The 17,929-nt window shown below is 42.0% G+C and overlaps 2 protein-coding genes across 2 annotated transcripts in view; one reads left to right on the top strand and one right to left on the bottom strand.

The window, feature by feature from the left end:
- Positions 1 to 953, bottom strand: part of c3h1orf50 (chromosome 3 C1orf50 homolog) — a 2,575-nt gene extending 1,622 nt beyond the window's left edge. Inside the window, exons 1-2 of the mRNA XM_041034598.1 lie at positions 805 to 953; positions 98 to 213 (exon numbers count right to left, since the gene is read on the bottom strand). Of these exons, the coding sequence (XP_040890532.1) occupies positions 98 to 213; positions 805 to 853 (165 nt within the window). The 5' untranslated portion in view covers positions 854 to 953. The remainder of the gene's footprint in view (positions 1 to 97; positions 214 to 804) is intronic.
- A 1,882-nt stretch (positions 954 to 2,835) lies between these two features.
- On the top strand, positions 2,836 to 17,435 carry p3h1 (prolyl 3-hydroxylase 1). The gene is made up of 15 exons (XM_041035027.1): positions 2,836 to 3,354; positions 5,412 to 5,564; positions 5,809 to 5,998; positions 6,091 to 6,222; positions 8,077 to 8,216; positions 9,438 to 9,527; positions 9,636 to 9,688; positions 9,787 to 9,914; positions 10,023 to 10,150; positions 10,918 to 11,013; positions 11,163 to 11,313; positions 11,943 to 12,060; positions 12,144 to 12,219; positions 12,383 to 12,523; positions 13,869 to 17,435. Exons 1-15 carry the CDS (start codon positions 2,893 to 2,895, stop codon positions 14,334 to 14,336), a joined length of 2,526 nt encoding a protein of 841 aa, XP_040890961.1. The 5' UTR covers positions 2,836 to 2,892; the 3' UTR covers positions 14,337 to 17,435.
- The last annotated feature ends 494 nt before the right edge of the window (positions 17,436 to 17,929 follow it).

A 17,929-nucleotide genomic window follows, 5' to 3' on the forward strand; every position in this document is an offset into this window, starting at 1 on the left:
GCACAGTAAAAATATTTTCAGGACTGTTACATACATCCACACCACGAGTTGTTGGTGTGCACAGCTTGACAAGACATAAAAACCCCGCAGTCCACACCTTCTGTACTTGTGCTGCCAGAGCCACCAGGTCCATCGGGTCGCCCACTCTGTTGGTCTGGTAGGAGCTGACCAGTTCCAGCCCGCTGGGGGCGCTGCTGCTCTCGACCAGAGTCACTGCAAAAACACACAGGTACAGTTACATCACACTCACACATGCAACTCAACCACCAGGAGGAATATTACTGCTAATGCTAATACAACTTATGTATCACTGCTGTAACCACTGTACCACTGCTACTGTTACACAACTGACTGTAATATAACAGCCATTGTCTTGATTACCTGGAATACACAAAAACTCACTAATATATGACATAGCAATGTAATAACTATAATTACATACTGTATACTCTTCATTAGACTAGTTCTAACACAGAACTCTCCTCCTTCAGCTTGAACAGTATTTCAGCAACCACCGACAGTTAATTCAACAAATGCAAACCATATAAAACGCATTACTGTTGCCTACCTCTAATGTAATATAATACTTACACTACAGCTGCTGACACAGTCAAGTTGCCATTAAAGTGCCTCACTGGTTTACAGTGCGCTGGTTTAAATGTAGCTCATTTATGACAAATAAATCCATATTCACACTGATGGTGTTGTGATAACTTTACCAGCTGTGTGTCGAAGCAGTGGAAAGGTTTACAGCAAAGTAAATCCGTTATGTGTTTGTGTTATTAGTAAATCAGTGAACGTTACCTGTGGTGGTTTTGTCAGGCTGAGTGGGAAGGCTGACCGTCCTGTCCATGGCCTCGTCTTACACTTTCTGCAACAAACTCCTCTCGAATGATTTATCAAATATAATCCGCTCCGTCCACCAGCTGCTTTCGTAACCAGCTAATATTCGACCAAAAATACCGGAGGCTTCACGGGGTCCTAAATCTCCGCCCCGTTTTGCCCAAAATGGTAGTCGTGACTGTGCCTGAAGATCCTAAAGAATTTAAAATGAAAACTCTTCAATGGAGGTTTTTTTTTATGATTACGAATTTATATTATAAATGTGTTATTCTACACCCCGACTGATATTAAAAACAACGTTTCTGTGGTGTATTCTCCCGTCATGTTAAACTGTATTTGTTTTCAGGCACTTCGACAACTGTCCAACCTCCACACAGAACATTTAAATAAGACAAGATGTGTCACTGTTGAAAAAACAACGTTAAGCAAGCAACAAACAAACAAACATTCAGCCGCATTAAACACGAACTGTGACATTTTAAACTGAAACAGCTTCACATCACGCACAAAGCCCCTGACTTATAAAATACTGGACTAGAAAATCAGAGCTACAATCATCTAGTTTTCTTTGCCATCTCCCCGCTGAACGCTCTTCCCCCATGATCCATTGCGGGCGCACGTTTTGTTTCTGAAAACAACGTGAGGGTAAAATAAGTTGTTAGCCCATTACCTGAGACTTTCTGCTGTGGTTGATGTTTCTAAATGAGGAGGTGTAAAACAAAGCTGCGGCCCTAAATTGTTTCCATTATGCAAAAGAAAACCTGCTCAGTTTCCCAGAGGAAATGTTTTAAAAACAAGATATTTATTTTCTCATTACGAAGATACCATCCTGTAATAACAAGACATACCAACTTATTTTGTCATAACATTGAACTTTATTATCTTTAACAATTTATCTTATTTATCTTATAATAAAACAAGAGAAACTCTTATGAAATAAGTCATTATGATAATGTTTTTAAGGAGCACTGAAACTTCTGGTTTCACACTTTCACAGTGTTGTTTTTTCCTTTAATTGGCAGCTTATCTGTGGCTTGTCTCAAGTATGATGAGGAATCAGTTTAACTCTGTTACAGAGGTGCCGAGTCAACTATGTGATGGTGAACTGAGAGTATATAGTGTTGTCAAGAGGAATGAAAACTGCCACTAACAGTACTGGAGAATACTCTGACTGGTGCAGAAGGTGCACAAAATGTAACATAACAGGTTCAATTTGTTCGTGCTCCATAGGAAAAGAAAAGATTCTTATTATACCAATAAAAGTTTGTTTTATATCAATAGGTTTCTTAATACAATGAATCAAGCTGTGTTGATATGTTGTAATATTGAGGAGAAATGGAATTAAAAAAATGTCTTGTTCATACAGTGCAAAATGTGCTTGTATGTTTTCTTCTCTTTTTCTTTTTCTTTTTTTTTATATTTTCAGATTCTGAAAACAAGAATGGGATTTTCGCAAAATTGCATCATCAAGTTATTTACAGGTTAGTTTACACGTATGTCTGTGTGCACCAGAAAACCACAGAAGGCCAGCGCTTCACTTCCATGTTAAAGCCAATGTTTTTTGCTCTGCTCTCGTTTTGAGTTTGACATATGAGGTGAACAAACTGCCACATCTGAGAGAACATCTCACAGCTCTGAGGGAGCACTGGCACTTGTTCAGAGCCGGTAAAACCAATTTAGTCAATAAATCAGATGTTTGATTTATTTTATTTATTGATTAACATTTCAACTCTAACTTGTTTTACCAGGTAATCCATTTGGAAACCAGTTCAAACAGCAGCTTGGTCTTTTGGGAAATCATGTGTTAAACTCTGTGATATATCCTTTTTCTGGATTCTACATGGTCTGTATGGCTCTGCCAGAATCCTTCATGTGTAGGCGGGGGTGGGGGGGCCGAGTGGGTGTTGCCGGGGGCTCCACTGTTCAAACCCCACCTCCAGACAAGTTACTGCAGGAGGAAGAAGAGAGTTTCACCCCTTCTCTCCACAGGTTCCTGAGGTCTCTGGTCCAGGCTTTTGTCCCACTGCAGAGCCGTGACATTGTACCATCATGGAGCTCCGTTACGCGCTTACATTGCTGTGCCTTATTTTGCCTTTGTGCACATCGGACAATAATGTGAGCAGCCACTTGGTTTTGGAGCCTTATGATTTCCTCTTCGACACGGCGGTGGAAGCCTACTCGAAGGGTGACTGGCTGTCGGTTATCCTGAACATGGAGAAGGCGCTCAGGAACAAAGCTACGGTCCGCCAAGTCAAGGCTCAGTGCCGGCTGAGCTGCGCCAACCAGACCGCTTTCGGTGACGCTTTGGCCGGCTTGGGAGTTCCCATACCGGGAACCGGGTCAGTGGAGGACCTGGGCTTCTTCCAGAAAATCCTGAAGCGGGCGGACTGTGTGAACTCCTGCGAGACCGAGAAACTCGGTTCGCCCACTCTGCATCAAGTCAGCGAAGAAGTGGAGCTGGAGTTCAAGAAGAGGACTCCGTACAATTACCTACAAGTGGCATATTTTAAGGTATATAACAAAGTAGAGGAGGCTGTGAGCTGCGTTGCTGTTGTGCTGTAAAATGCATCAGTCTCTGCAGAGATCAGTGCTCGGTCTGGTGGAGCTGCACAGTAAACATACGGCCCCAGAACAGAGAGGAAAAAGTTTGAACAGATTTTATTCAAGCTTTCATTCAAGCTTTAACTCTGGGCTGATGTGGAGCTGGATACTGTAAATACCCCAACCCCCCATGACCAAGACTGCCATGCCACGTCTTAAGGTGGAGTCAGCTACTGTGGAGTCTGACGTGAGGACGTAGGTTTCTGGGATCCAGCGGTTTAAAGGCCTAAGCTGCTGCTTTCCAGTGATCTTGATCAACTCAAAAAACAAAGTTAGAGTTCCTTTAGCTCTGGAACAAGATAGAAAGTTGTTTACTTTGACTCCTTAGACGTGAATAAGCATCAGCTTTCACTTCTCTCTGTAAACTGAGCAGTTTTCAGATTCACACTTTTCTTGGAAAGTAGACTGACAGAAGCTGAAAGCAGCAGCATAATGAAAAAGCTGGTGCAGAATTTTAATCTGCACCAGCCATTTTTAATACTGGCTACTTAATATGAGCTCCTTGGAGCAGAGCATGTTATTTTTAAGTAAGGAATTTTTAATCACTAAATTTACAGTACAGAATATATTTAATGCTGAACACTGGAAGGTTTGGTCAGTTTAATGAAGCATCACTGAGAAAACAATTCAGGGTGACAACTTGAGCTGTGTTCAATGTTTATTAAAGCTGCACTAGTCAGTTTTATAGATTTACAATGGATCAGATGACCACATGTAATGTGAGAGGGGTCACTTGTAGTGATGGATCCTCAGGAACACCAGGATCACCAACTCTGAGATTTCCCCAGTTTGTATTATCCAAAACAGTGAGATGAAGGATGCTAAACCTTTCATCTCACTCTAATGGACTTACTCTGGACCTATAGCAAATATTTAATCATAATAATACTGTTCATTCTGGACAAAGCAATGCGTCTTTCACCTGCAGTACCCTTCAGCAGCAGACTTATCTAAAGATAGAACATAAAATGTGGTTGTGAGATGTCCTCTTCATCAGCCCGTCTTCAGGCCCCCGTCCATGTTAAGATGTCAGCGTATTTTTCAGCGATAGGAATATGTGTGAAACAGATTATTATTCAGGAATTTCCTTTGGGCTGTTCAATACAACCATTTAACATGAATTATTTTCTCATTCTTGAGAATAAAACAGAACTGTATTTTAAGAAAAAATAATATATGAAAAAACATGTAACATTTCCGTAGTGCAAACAACATTTTTAATTCATCTTCACATTGGCATGAACTAATATATTTTTTAACAGTGCAGCACACACATACAGACAGACAGTGAGCAGGTCCTGTCAGCAGCTCATCTCTAATCTCTGTCCCTCCAGCTGTAATTCTGATGATTTAAACACAACCTGCTGTGTGTCGGTTTGTTTCCTCTGCAGCTGTTTTATCGCCTTTCAGCCAAAGATCCAGATCAAAGGAGAGACTCTGATGTTGAATCACTCAAATTTCCTTTGCATTAAACTTTTCATTGTTTCATCGTCCCTGACAACTGGAAGAAAACCTGGTCGCAGGTGACCATGTAAATATTCTCACTCAGGCATCCCATCCATTGGAAAACATTTCCCATTCCCTTCTATCTCTTCTGTTTTTTTTTTTGGTGGCGGACCAATGAGAATCCAGTTCTCAGTGGTCGTGAGTCATGATTCAGTTCACCCTGTGCTCCATGTTTAAATCAGTAACTGTTAGGTGACACATTAACCATTAAAACTTTATGCCAGTGTTGTGTTTATATCTTGATCTGCTGCTACCAGGTGACCAAAAACATCAGTTAATGCAGCTTTACCTCAGCAGACTGTTAGAGAGGCACACAGGAGTAGACGCATAAGAAATGTCAGTGCACAACAGTGAACAATCCTCGAACAGAAAAATAGGTTTCTCTTCCAGGTGCTTTGCTGATTGACAAAATCAGGTTAATCAGTGAGGATGAGATGAACATATGTGTTCATGTTTTTCAGATCAGTAAGCTGGACAAGGCTGTGGCAGCAGCCAACACGTTCTTCCTGGCCAATCCGGATCATATGGAGATGAGACAGAACCTGGAATACTACAGGATGATGGCAGGAGTACAGGAGACGGACTTCAAAGATTTGGAGGCCAGACCACATATGGTGAGAGCAAACCCCTTCTGTTTTATGCTTTTTATTTCTCTAAAAGCAAAACATAACCCAGACAGGTACCTTCTGTGTTATACAGCTGCGGTTAGAGTGAATAACATATGAAATAGAACTTGAATTAAAAAGTGTGTGCCTTTGCTTCCCCGACTAACTGAATGCAAATAAACCCTGACAAATTCTGACTGTTACCTTTTAATATCACACAGCTCTACTAATCATACACATGTTTTCGCCTCAGGCTGAGTTCCTGCTGGGGAAGAGTTACTACAGCGACGACTCGTTCGGTCTGGCGGCTGAACACTTCGAAGTGGCCGTAGATGAGTACTTCACAGCTGATAAGGAGTGCAGGGCTCTGTGTGAGGGAGCCTACAACTACGACGGATACAACTACATGGAGTACAGCGCCGACCTGTTCCAGACCATGACAGGTGAGAGTGTACGTCTTTGGCCTCTGTGCAGAAACGATTTACATGAAAGTTGAATGTAAATGTGATTGTGTGTGTGTGTGTGTGTGTGTCAGACCACTACATGCAGGTACTGAACTGTAAGCAGCTCTGCTCTGTGGAGCTGGCCTCTACAGCCGGCAGAAACAAGCCCTTTGAGGATTTCCTCCCATCACACTTCAACTACCTGCAGTTCTCCTACTACAACAGTGAGTCTCACAGCCTTTTCTTCAGCCTGTGCTATTGTGTGCCTTTTGTGTGACAATAAGCTGTAATGTGAAGTGAAGTCAAACCCAAATCTGCAGAGATTTTCCTTATCACTGATTATGTTGAGATCTGTATTTGTTCAATATATCAGGCAGATCTTGGCCTTTAATGAAACACAAGATAAGACATAGAAAGAACTCACTCAATGACAAGAATTCACTTTATTTACAGAAGACAAAATGTTATACATTTACATTTCATCAGTGTCACAACTGTGCTGGATGGATGCCTCTCAGATTTCAAACATTTTGATCCTGCTTAAAGTCGCTGACACTGAAGACAGTTCACCATAGGAAATGTCTGCACCCTCAACCAGTTTTGCTAATCCATGAATTTTAGTCACTCGTCAAATACAAACTTCTTATGGAGCCACGAAAAAAAAAGTTAAAGCCTCTGTATGTAGATTTTGAAAATGTCTGACTTTGGTGACCCACCGTAGTATCTAAAAACATGCTGTAGCAGACAGCAGTGCACGCTAATACCCTTGTCCCAGGAACAATAATTGGGGATATTTTCATTTTTCGTTCTCCAAACAAAAGCTTATACCATCAGAATAATTTGAAATCTTCTAAAATTTCCCATTTTTTTAGTCTACACTCAGTAACTCAAGATGACAAAGTGAAAACATGTTTTCTCCATATCCAAACTCCATGTCAACAAACTCACTGTAGACCTCTGCAATAAAACTGTTGTGAGGCATAGATGAGGACAAGGGTAAAAAAAAAACATTTCTAAAGCTTTGAATGATTCAGGAGCACAGTGTCCTCCATAGTTGTGAAGTAGAATAGATTTGGAACCACCAGACCTCTTCTTAGAGCTGGCCATCAGGGAAGTGACCAAGACCAAGTCCCTCCAACAGAGCTCCAGAAATCCTCTGCAGAAAGGACGACCATCTCAGCAGCTCTCCATCAGTCAGACTTTTATAGCTCTGTGGTTAGACTGAAGCCACTTTGAGTAAAAGACATATGACAGCCTGCTTGGATTTTGTCCTGCTTGGATTTAAATGACTCTGAGAGCATGAGGAAAAGGACTCTGATGAGACCAACCCTTTAGACACAACTCCAAACCTTATGTCTGGTGAACACCAGGCACTGTTCATAAACTGGCTAATACCAATTTTTCACAAGCTATGTCACAATGATGATAATCTTGAAATATTGAAATGATACAAAGACTAAAGAGGTCTCACCATTCTGCTGGTTTTGCTGCGATCAGACAGTGGTGGTACAGAGAGGAGAACAGCAACCAAACCATTAATGTTCATCAGCTACTAGCTATGAAAACAGAACCAACCATTGGAACCAAACCCCAGTCAAACTCCATAAACACTTAATCTTACCAATCCCATAATCCCTCTCATCTCTTTGTTAGAACCTCACTCTGTGGTAACCATCTACATATTTCAAACTCCACAGCCTTAGTTTTGAATTCAGGCTTATAAATCTGTAGACTCTAAGAACAGCCAGCGTTAACCCAGATGACATGATCTGGGTTATTTTCTCAGGCTTCATAAAGTTCATCGAAAACCACAGAAAGCATTGCACAGCTATTTTCCCAGCCTGGGTTGTACATCCCTATGGTGGTTAAACTCAACTCGGTGTGTGAGATTCCCTTTAAACAACAAAGAAAAGAGCTCTTAATTAAACACATTAATGTTCATAAGATTGAAAAACCCAACAGATGCACTTTTTAAATCCCCTTTTTCTGACAAACAAAAAATATTGTATTTCTGTGGAACAACTCTTTCAGACCTTATACCTGCTGATTTCCTTCTTGCTTTTGTCCCCTCTCTCCAGGTGAGAAGTATGAGCAGGCCATCGAGTGTGCTAAGACCTTCCTGCTGTTCCACCCTGACGATGAGGTGATGAACCAGAACCTGGCTTATTACTCCGCCGTGCTGGGCGAGGACAAGGCGGCAGCCATATCAGCCAGACAGGTACAGCAGGTCTAAATTAGTGGGGCTTTCATCCAAAGCACAGCGCTATGAGTGCAGTTATTTTTAGCAGAGTTATCTTAACCCATAACGATCTGCAGCAAATCTGCCGGCACAACATGCACTGAGAGAAAAATAGCCATTAGCTCGAGGGCCTCAAGGGCACAAACGAGACCTTAAAGAAACGCTGATGGTAATCTAACACACATCAACATTTGCTGCTTCTTTTTAAAGAACCAATAAGTGAGACTTTCACTGCTCCAGGCACTAATTCTATATTATTTATATTGGGTTAACAGGACTGCTGATCAGTATTAATGACTTAGTGATTATTTCCCAGGATGCTGAGATTATGACTTTCACATCTGAACCCACTTTCAAGCCCACGCTCAGTTTTGGAATTAAAACAGTTCGAGGGTGTAGATGTAGGTGAGACACCAAAAACCAAAACCCAACAACAACAATCCTAAAACTATGTCAGTGCTGCGTATATATACATTTGTAGTTAGTGGTTATTGTGCTTTCCAAAAACAATGAAAGTTAACAAAGTCATTGGAACCTTATCAGTAATTCACCGGCCCTCCTTAAGAACATATTTAGAGTCATTTGTGTAAACCTGATACGTAAAGTTAATGTGAAACCTCATCTTTGATACTGTTCATGGTCGGCAGCTATTCGAGGTATTTTCATTCTGTAACTCTCATAGACTTCACAGAAGTTATTTTTGCATGTAACACTAAAAAAAAGCACACGTGTAAAAATAATTGAGTGATAGCTAATTCCATTCAGCTGCTGCAGTCTCAGGGTCGGGGTGTTGCTGGCTCTCTTACACACTTTTGTAGCTTATTGGGACACATGAATTGATCTGATCCTTTGTTGATGTTATTAGTAACACCTCTGCCTTTGCTCCTGTGACAAGTTCATTTGTCAGCTGTGAGGTCTCCCTGGTCAGGGGTTAACATGTAGACCATGGACCCCAAAGGTCCCTGGTTTGTGTGCCACTAATTGCTTTTCTTAAAGCTCATTCCTCTGAGCACATGAAAACAATCGCAGGCAACCAAGGTGTTTAGGTGGTACCTTTATAAAACCCTTTCAGCATTAACCTCATTATATATAATATATTAAATATAAACTTATTGAGACAATATATTGTGTTTTTTTTACAGATGGTAGTTTTTAACAGGTGTAGTCAAGGTACAACTGATCTTTGTTCTTTACCCACAGGTGGTGAAACAGTACATTCAGCAGTCCATACTGGAGAAAGAGCTGCTCTACTTTGGATATGAAGCATTTGGAATCACCTTTGTAGATCCAGTGAGTTGACTAAACCATTTATTATCCACCACTTTGTGCTCAGTCAGTGCAGTACTGAAATGTAAAGGGTGGTACTAGACATTTTACATACTGTCACTTTGTATTAAGGACACGTGGACTCCTGAAGATGTCATGCCTAAGAAACTGAGAGACAAGCAGAAGTAAGACTTAAGGCACTGCCACAGACGCATATGTTCAGGACCATTATGAATTTGTAGTTGAAGTGAAGTTGTGGCCAATCGATTTCCCTGTGTCTCAGAGCTGACCGAGAGACTGCAGCAAGGATCACAGAGGAAATAGGAAACCTAATGAAGGAGATTGAGACTTTGGTTGAGGAGAAGAAGAAGGATTCTTCAGAAATGACCAAGATTATCGCGCCGCAGGAAGGTAAACATTTCACCCAGAGCGCTAGTCAAGCCAATGCTTGAAATGTTGCTTGAATGTTTAAATCAAAATGACTACAGCCAAACTTTTACTGTGACCCACCTCCTCTAGGTGACGCTCTGCTGTATGATAACATCAAGATAACCATGACATCCAATCAGCTGAACGGTTCTCAGCGGGTGCTGCTGGATGGAGTGATCAGTGATGATGAGTGCAGGGAGCTGCACCGCCTCTCCAACGTGAGTTATTGGTACAATGAAGCGCTCACATCTCACTGAGTCGACTTAATTTTATCATCATTGCAACAAAAGTTGTTAACAAATTTCTTTGGTAGTGGAAGCAGTGACAGGATAACATACAACACTGCAGACTAATAAAACCAGTAAATCAGTGGTGAGCCATCAAGACATGCAAGGAAACCAGTTAAAGTTAATAACAGACATCGGTTAGAATGATACTGAAGTGGAAGTGATATCTTTCCTTACATTTCAGACCAGCTCTCTGTCCCATGAAGGATCTGATGCCTGTTTTCATTCATCTTGTAATTTACTGCCCTCTTGTGGGTGCAGTAAGTAATGGCTTCTGGAGTCTATTTTGACTACCAGCTGCTGTATCTACGGTTTCTGTCATTTTCTGCCTTCTGACTCAGTAAAAAGTTATTACACATATTTGGCTTGTAGTTATGATAGCCTTTAGTTACTAGCAAATGTTGAAAGTTGAACATAATGAGTTTAAATTCAATAAATGTCATTGTAAATTTATTTTTCCATTCATTTCGGTATGAAATTCAATTTGCAGAAACTTAAAATGCACTTTTTTCATGAAGCTAACTGGGATTCATTAAATATCTTAAACTGTGAGGTTTTGAAAGTACCCGTAAAGCCATATAATTAAACAGAAAATTAGCCAAACGGTGGCAAAACTCTATTACTGTCGTTTAAGGAAATAACAATAATAGTGTGTCAGTCCATCATGTCAGAGTGTTGATGCTGTGAATATTTTCCAGGCAGCTGCTCTGAAAGGTGATGGCTACAGGGGACGCCCCTCCCCCCACTCCCCGAGTGAGATGTTCCAGGGAGTCACCGTCCTGAAGGCTGTCAAGGTCTGTGATTCAGCTAAAACATTAAACCTAACCTGAAGTGTGTTCTTCTCACTACAATACATCCACCCACACACGATGAGCGCAGCTTTTCATGGACGGTGTGAAATGAAAAAAAACTTTAAACCCTCATTGGTTTCCTCCTCCCAAAGCTCGGACAGGAGGGGAAGGTTCCACTGAAGAGCGCTCGTCTGTTCTTCGACCTGAGCGAGAGGGTGAGGAAGGTGTTGGAGTCGTACTTCCGCCTGGACACTCCGCTCTACTTCTCCTATTCCCACCTGGTCTGTCGCTCTGCTATTGATGGTAAGTCACACAGGTTTAATATGCTGGTGTCGTGGGTGAGGAAGAGACCAGTCCACTACTGAGTGGTTCAAAAATCAGTATTCCTGGTTTCCAGGGATAAGTTTAGGATTACACATGGATGTAAATACTACAATGCCTGTGAATCTTAGTGGCTGTTGTTATGGAGGAGACTCCAGTTGGAGCTCAGTGACCGACCTGAGTGTGATACAGGTCAAAACGTGGCATACAGTGCACTACATGTAGTGTACTGTATAGAGAGGACAGAGAGGGAGATAGCAGGCTTATTGTTGTTTGTACTATTGGCAAACCAGGCAGAAAGTAACTGAGCAGCTTTGATGATGCAGACGAGCCGAACAGCTGCTGACAAACCTGATGTACCCACCTTGTCTATGTGATGATTATTTTTTTTAGCAAAAAAGAGGTAAAATTATGGACCTAAAGTTTGATCAGGTGTTTTAGCAGCTAAATGCTGTGATACGTTCACCATCTAGTTGCTAAACAATGAGTTGAAAAACATTAATGAGTGCAGCTTTATAAAGGATCCAGCTGCAGTTCTCCTGGCAGGTGAGGGTGGTTGTATGATTATGACCTAAAAGGTTTCAGCCTCTGTCTGTGCTGTTGTTATTCAGAGAAGCAGGAGGACCGTCAGGACCTGAGTCACCCTGTTCATGTGGACAACTGTCTGCTGGTCTCTGAACTCAACGAGTGTATAAAGGAACCTCCTGCGTACACACACAGAGACTACAGGTGAGCACATGCACAGAAATACACCACGTCTCGTCTGTCCTTCAACCAGAGAGTAACCTCCTCGTGTCCTCCGCCCCCTGCAGTGCCATTCTTTATTTAAATGGTGACTTTGAGGGAGGAGATTTCATTTTCACTGAGCTGGACGCCAAAACAGTCACGGTAAATACTCAGCTGTTACTTCTTCAATCTGTATTCAAAACTACGTTAGGATATAAAATTATATGTGTGAATAAAAGCAGCTGTAAATTTCAAGCTTCACCCCTATTAAATTGTTTCATGTTGCATAATATATATCTGTATTATATAATTTGAATTCTTCCAGGCTGAGGTGCGTCCACAGTGTGGCCGTGTGGTCGCGTTCGGTGCAGGGAAAGAAAACCCCCACGGCGTGAGAGCGGTCACTAAGGGTCAGAGGTGTGCTGTAGCCCTGTGGTTCACACTGGATCCTGCTCATGAGGAAAAGGTACAGATGAACATAAAGAAAACTTAAACTCACGATGTGTTTTGCAGGAAACTTCAGTTTAAAAGCACATGAAATGACTAGAAGAACAGCGCAGCTCTTTCCCCCCCGGTATCTTGAAATATTGTTTTTACATTTTGGTTCAGCATTAATAAGAGAAAGGGGCAAAGCATACAGAAATTAAAATGGTGGATTCCCTAATTAAACCATTGAATCTTAATGGAACAATTATTTTCACAATAGCTGCTAACATGCACATTAGAAGTGGAATTAGTGTTTCCCAAATTTAGGGAAAACACAACAAAATGCTGTTTTTTGCCCCGTCCCAAAAAAACAAATATGGATTAGGTCAGACGACGCAGCTAAACCAAATCATCCAGATTGTCCGTCATAATCAAACCAAGCACATGTTTCATGGCTGCTCTGCAGGTGAGAAAACAAACCACCACTGCTCTGCCAAAAACGTCTGACTGCCCTCCCTTCATCAAGGAGAAACATTCCACACCCTCCCCTCTCCTGCCCACCTCCCAACCTAATACTGTTCATACAGTCCCCCAAGGATTTTATTTGATAAGTAGGAACTGTAGCTGTCTGAAGGCCCATTTGCACTCTGTGATTTGGGGCAGTGAGTCGACAGTCGTGAGAGAAGCTTGGTAAAAGCGTTGGTCATCAATCCTAAACAGCAGTCGTCACTCTGAGACACGTTGGCCGATTAAGAGCTTTGGGGACCAAAGACAGCCTGAGGCAGAATTCTGAGAGTGTCAGAACTGGGTCCACACTCTGCTCCTGCTCTCATGTGGTTTTTCAATGTATAGAAGAGTAAGCACTGTGTGAGAGTGGTGCATATAAAGGATGCGGGCTGACGACACCCCCCCCCCCCCCCCGGCTGTCATGTGGGTGAGGGTTAAATTCAAACTCAGACACAAAATGCAAACCAGCCTTTTATTAGACCCATCCCGCACAGCGTAACATAAAGTAAACACAATTTTTCTCATTGCACGGTGCCTTTAATCTTCATTTCAAAATCTTACTTAATGCACATAATGAATGACTGTGGCAGCACAGAAATGCAGTGGTTTGTAATTGTAAACTAAACACAGCTGCAGATAATGATGTTTTATTTTTTGACTGCTGGCAGACATGAAGGAAATGAGCAATTGTTTGTCCTGCTTGTGAAGTTTTCTAGAAAGACACACCTAGATGAAAAAACGACAGAAGCTCCCTCCCCCTGTGTTACTAATCAAGTATGAATAGAGCTTTTGTGTTTGCCTCTGGTTCTGGTATTTTGATTCCTAATTGGATTATTGTGCATTGTGTTTCTCTTCCAATGTTTCCATTGGTTCTGTAGGAGAGAATCCAAGCTCAGGATATGCTGAAGATGTTTTCTACACCTGTGAATGCCGAGTTCAGCAAGAAGGAGGCGACGGATGCCTCAGACTCCCAACCAGCAACACCAGAGCCTCCTGCACAGGCTGACGAGGTAACAACAGATAAAAAACAAGATGATAAACCAGCAGACACGCCGAAGGACAAAACTGAGACAAAACCAGTCAGCAAAACATCAACAGGCACTAAAGCCAAAGTTGCACCGAAAGGTAAGGCCAAAGCTGGAGACCAGGTGAAAGACAAGACAGCTGACAAAGGCAAACCTGCTGCAAAAAAAGACGGAAAACAGACGGTTAAAACACAAACCAAGCAGGCAGACAAAAAGGACACAAAACCAGGTGCAAAAAAGACAGTGAAGAAGGACACAAAAAAAGCTAAAGCTGACGGCACGTCAGCCTCAGACTCTCAGAACGGCAAGGATGAGCTGTGATCAAACCGCACACTGTTTATGTGCTGTCTGTTTTTCTACTATTTTCTCCAAGGTCTCCTCTGAGGGTGGCTGAATGAAAACTGAATGAAAGTTTCTAAAATGTTATTTGCCTTAAGGTAATTGGTTGTCTGTGGATGCTACCAAGGGACTGCTGTTTTACTGCAGATGTCACTCAAGTCATTATTTGAGTACTTTTTCTAATTAACATATTTTTACTGACAATCTACAAAAGTGCCCAAATCACCTTTGTTTGGCAGCCAAACCTTTATATCTGTATGGATGGGGACATATTTTCATCTCAGTTCTCAGCCTGAGTTCTTTTTAATTTTCTTTTAGTTGCGATGCCATGTTGTGAAACAGGTGGGTTAAAGAGCGTGGACGGGTTAATATTTGAGGAAAAACTCAAATCAACCGTGGAATCCATGAAATAAAAGTGGTGTTTCTAAATTCTGGTGGGCTTTCATACAAAAGCAAAACATCATGCAATGCTCCAAGCAGGCACTGGGTGACAGCATGGAAGCACTGTTCACAGTCACAAACTCACTGCTCATTTAACAAAGCATAACAAAGTCGCTCTTGATAGAAATCCTCAAGGAGTGAACTTTAAGGATTTGGGAAATCCTGCTGCTGTCCGGCTGTGATTTGTTTTTAACCGGAAATGTTCAAGCCTCATTGTTTCTCACATCACTTGAACTTAGTTGAATCCCAGCATATTTCTTTGCTGCCTTTTTGTGAATCTCAGTGCCTTCAGTCAAAAAAGCAAAAAGAGGCTGTGTTTGGGTGCAGTCCTGCACAAATTAATCTACTTTGGCAACAGCCTTTGACGCGCGCGCGCATGTGTGTGTGTGTGTGTGTGTGTATGCTGTAATTTATTTATCTAGATGTGTATGAAAACACAAACAACTCAAGTAAAACATCATTATCCGCAGCACTGCTCTTATACAGTTAGTATACAGTAGGACAGTACATTGTCCCTTTGTATTTCTGTGATGCGTAGTGTAGGCAGATACGTGATGTGATGTCTGTGTAGGTTTAAGCATGTGGATGAAGTCATGCCAGCACAGAGAGGCCATCTGGACACACACACACACACACACACACACGCAGAGCAATTAGAAAAGCCTAAATAATAAGCATAACACCATAAAGACTAGTTTTGGAGTCATTCAGACAGCAGTATAGAGAAGCTCTTTTAACATTGTATTGCTCTCCAACATATGAAGCCCGTGTACAGACTGTGTGCGTGTCGGTGCGTGTGAGTCAAATGTTTAGTGAAACATTCCTTAAGTTCTGTTCAAACGCTGCAGTCAGAGCTGACACAGAACTCTTTCCTCTGAAACACATGTATGCAATGCAAATCTACACACGACACCCACCCATCTACCAACACACACACACACACACTGTGTATGTAAATACATATACACACAAATAAACTGGCAGAAATGCAGTCAAAGAGTCCCATGGTGATTTACCTTCAGAAAATGATCAAGTTTAGTTAAGTTAGAATGTTAATGTAATATTAAAGGGTGATGGACTCAGTCGTCTTACATAAAGCAAATCTCAACCTCCTACAGCGCAGAACCGCATGAACAGGACCCCTCTGCTTTGCTGCAGTATGTGTGTGTGTGTGTGTGTGTGTGTGTGTGTGTGTGTGTGTGTGTGTGTGTGTGTGTGTGTGTGTGTGTGTGTGTGTACTGTCAGTGGTTTCTTTGTATCTTCTTACTCTTGTCTGATTGAAAGCGGGAGACACACACACAGGCCACTTTGTTTTTCTGTGTATTTGTGGCCTATGGATTTGACCATTGTTTCTCCAAAAGAGAGTGGGAGAAAAAGAAGAGGGGGTCAGAGTTTCAGAGTACAGTAGACAACGGAGGTCTAGTCAGTGATTGGTACAGCCGTCTCTGACTGTTCTGTCTACAGCCACCGAACATTTTCAATACAAGTCAGAATTGTTTCCTCTTAAACACCCCAAAGTGTTATGCATGCGCATGTGTGTGAGTGCGACATGTCGGCCCTTGTTGCCATGGCGATGAGGCGGGCACGGAGACAGAGGTGGCAGGTTGGGGTCGGGCGCAGCAGGGCTCAGAGCTGAGATTAACTGTGACTGTGACTCTGGAGAGAGGAGAATAAAACAGCGGGCTATCAAGGACTGACATGACCTCAGTCTCGCTGCTCCTCCGGCTACTGGCGGCACATCCAAAGGAAACTTTTCATTGTCCAGTCGTTTTGGCTGCAACTTTCAAGATCAGCCTCTCGCTTATCTCTGTAAACCCTTGCTCAGTGCTCTGGGAGATGTGTGTGTTGGTGTGTGGTATTGTGCCTTGAGAAATCATACACAGACACAGCAAAGTCCTCAGGATTTTTTTTTGCAGATATTGGGCTTTATTGATCCAGAATAATACAGTTTCAGTGGGGATGTTTAAATGATTGACCTGTGGAGTTCCAATCTTCAAAACGTCTCCCTCTCACTGTGGGCGACTGTGGGGTGTTACAGTCCAAGACAAGGTCAAACTGTAGCTGTCAGTTCCATTGCTGCTGCCGGTCCATCTCAGAGCTGTCCGGCCTCTTGTCCAAAACCAACCTTGTGTTAGCAGGACAGAGGGGTTTATTGTTTTGGTGGCTGTTCTGACGGATGCCTGGCTGATGACTTCAGCTCCACCATGAACTGTCTCCTTATTCTCCTATAGGACTAGGATCACAGCCGTGCCGGTCTGAGAATGGGACCACAGCTGAGAGGGAGGCAGAGGTCCAGTAAGATGCTGGGCATGTATAGCTGTGGAGGAAGCAGGTTTACAGATAGATGTGTTGTCTTTTTGGTGTTAGAAGAAACATAATTGTTTCTGTCTGAGACTAGACTGGTTCACATCCCTTGAAGGTTTTGCTTGTTTAAACTCAGTTATTATAAAATGCTTATATATACTTTACTGTCAACCATTTCCCACAGCATGACAGAGCTTTTCAGCTTTTCCTATCTGCCAGGCAGCTACGGGCTTAAACATGAACAACTATACTGGTAATTTTTCATTTTAGTAGCAAGAACCCACTGTCTATCAAACTATCTGTACACACTTTTTGCGTGTATTTCAACTGATGGAAGTTCAACATAAAAAACAGTTTTACTGGTGTTTTTGATCTATTGATGTAGATTTAGTTGTAGAATTGGCCTGTCAATAAATCTGGTAATGTTAGTGTGTTCCAGTCCTGTGTTTTAAAATGGGGTATATATATATATACCCTTTGCTTTACATTTGGATCACCGATCCTGCCTTAATGAGAGAGAGTTGTTCAACAGTGCAAGTGAGGATCTGGTTAAAGTTATGTTTCTGGCAAGGGATTAGCCTAAATGTTTGTTTAGCATTGTGTGGAGAAGCTAATGAAGCTGAATAAACCACAGCACTAACAGCCCAATGACATTTTTATTGGGCCTCATTAAACAGGATATAGAAATAATGATTAGGGCCCGAGCCCGAAATTCGTGTGAAGCCCTGTTGTAACTGAAGGGATTATTATTATTCTCTTCTTTTATTTTTTTTCTGCCCCTTTTACGGCTAATTTGACCCCCTGAATGTGCTCAAAAAGTCACCAAACTT

The sequence above is a fragment of the Toxotes jaculatrix genome, chromosome 3, assembly GCF_017976425.1.
Source record: "Toxotes jaculatrix isolate fToxJac2 chromosome 3, fToxJac2.pri, whole genome shotgun sequence".
Taxonomy (NCBI): Eukaryota; Metazoa; Chordata; class Actinopteri; family Toxotidae; genus Toxotes; species Toxotes jaculatrix.

What these genes read in the sequence shown, in the direction of transcription:
- p3h1 (XM_041035027.1), top strand. Translation starts at nt 2,893, where the DNA reads ATGGAGCTCCGTTACGCGCTTACATTGCTGTGCCTTATTTTGCCTTTG. An exon ending in TGGAGGCCAGACCACATATG is followed by an intron (nt 5,565 to 5,808) that starts GTGAGAGCAAAC and finishes TTTTCGCCTCAG; the next exon opens with GCTGAGTTCCTGCTGGGGAA. An exon ending in AGCTGCACCGCCTCTCCAAC is followed by an intron (nt 10,151 to 10,917) that starts GTGAGTTATTGG and finishes AATATTTTCCAG; the next exon opens with GCAGCTGCTCTGAAAGGTGA.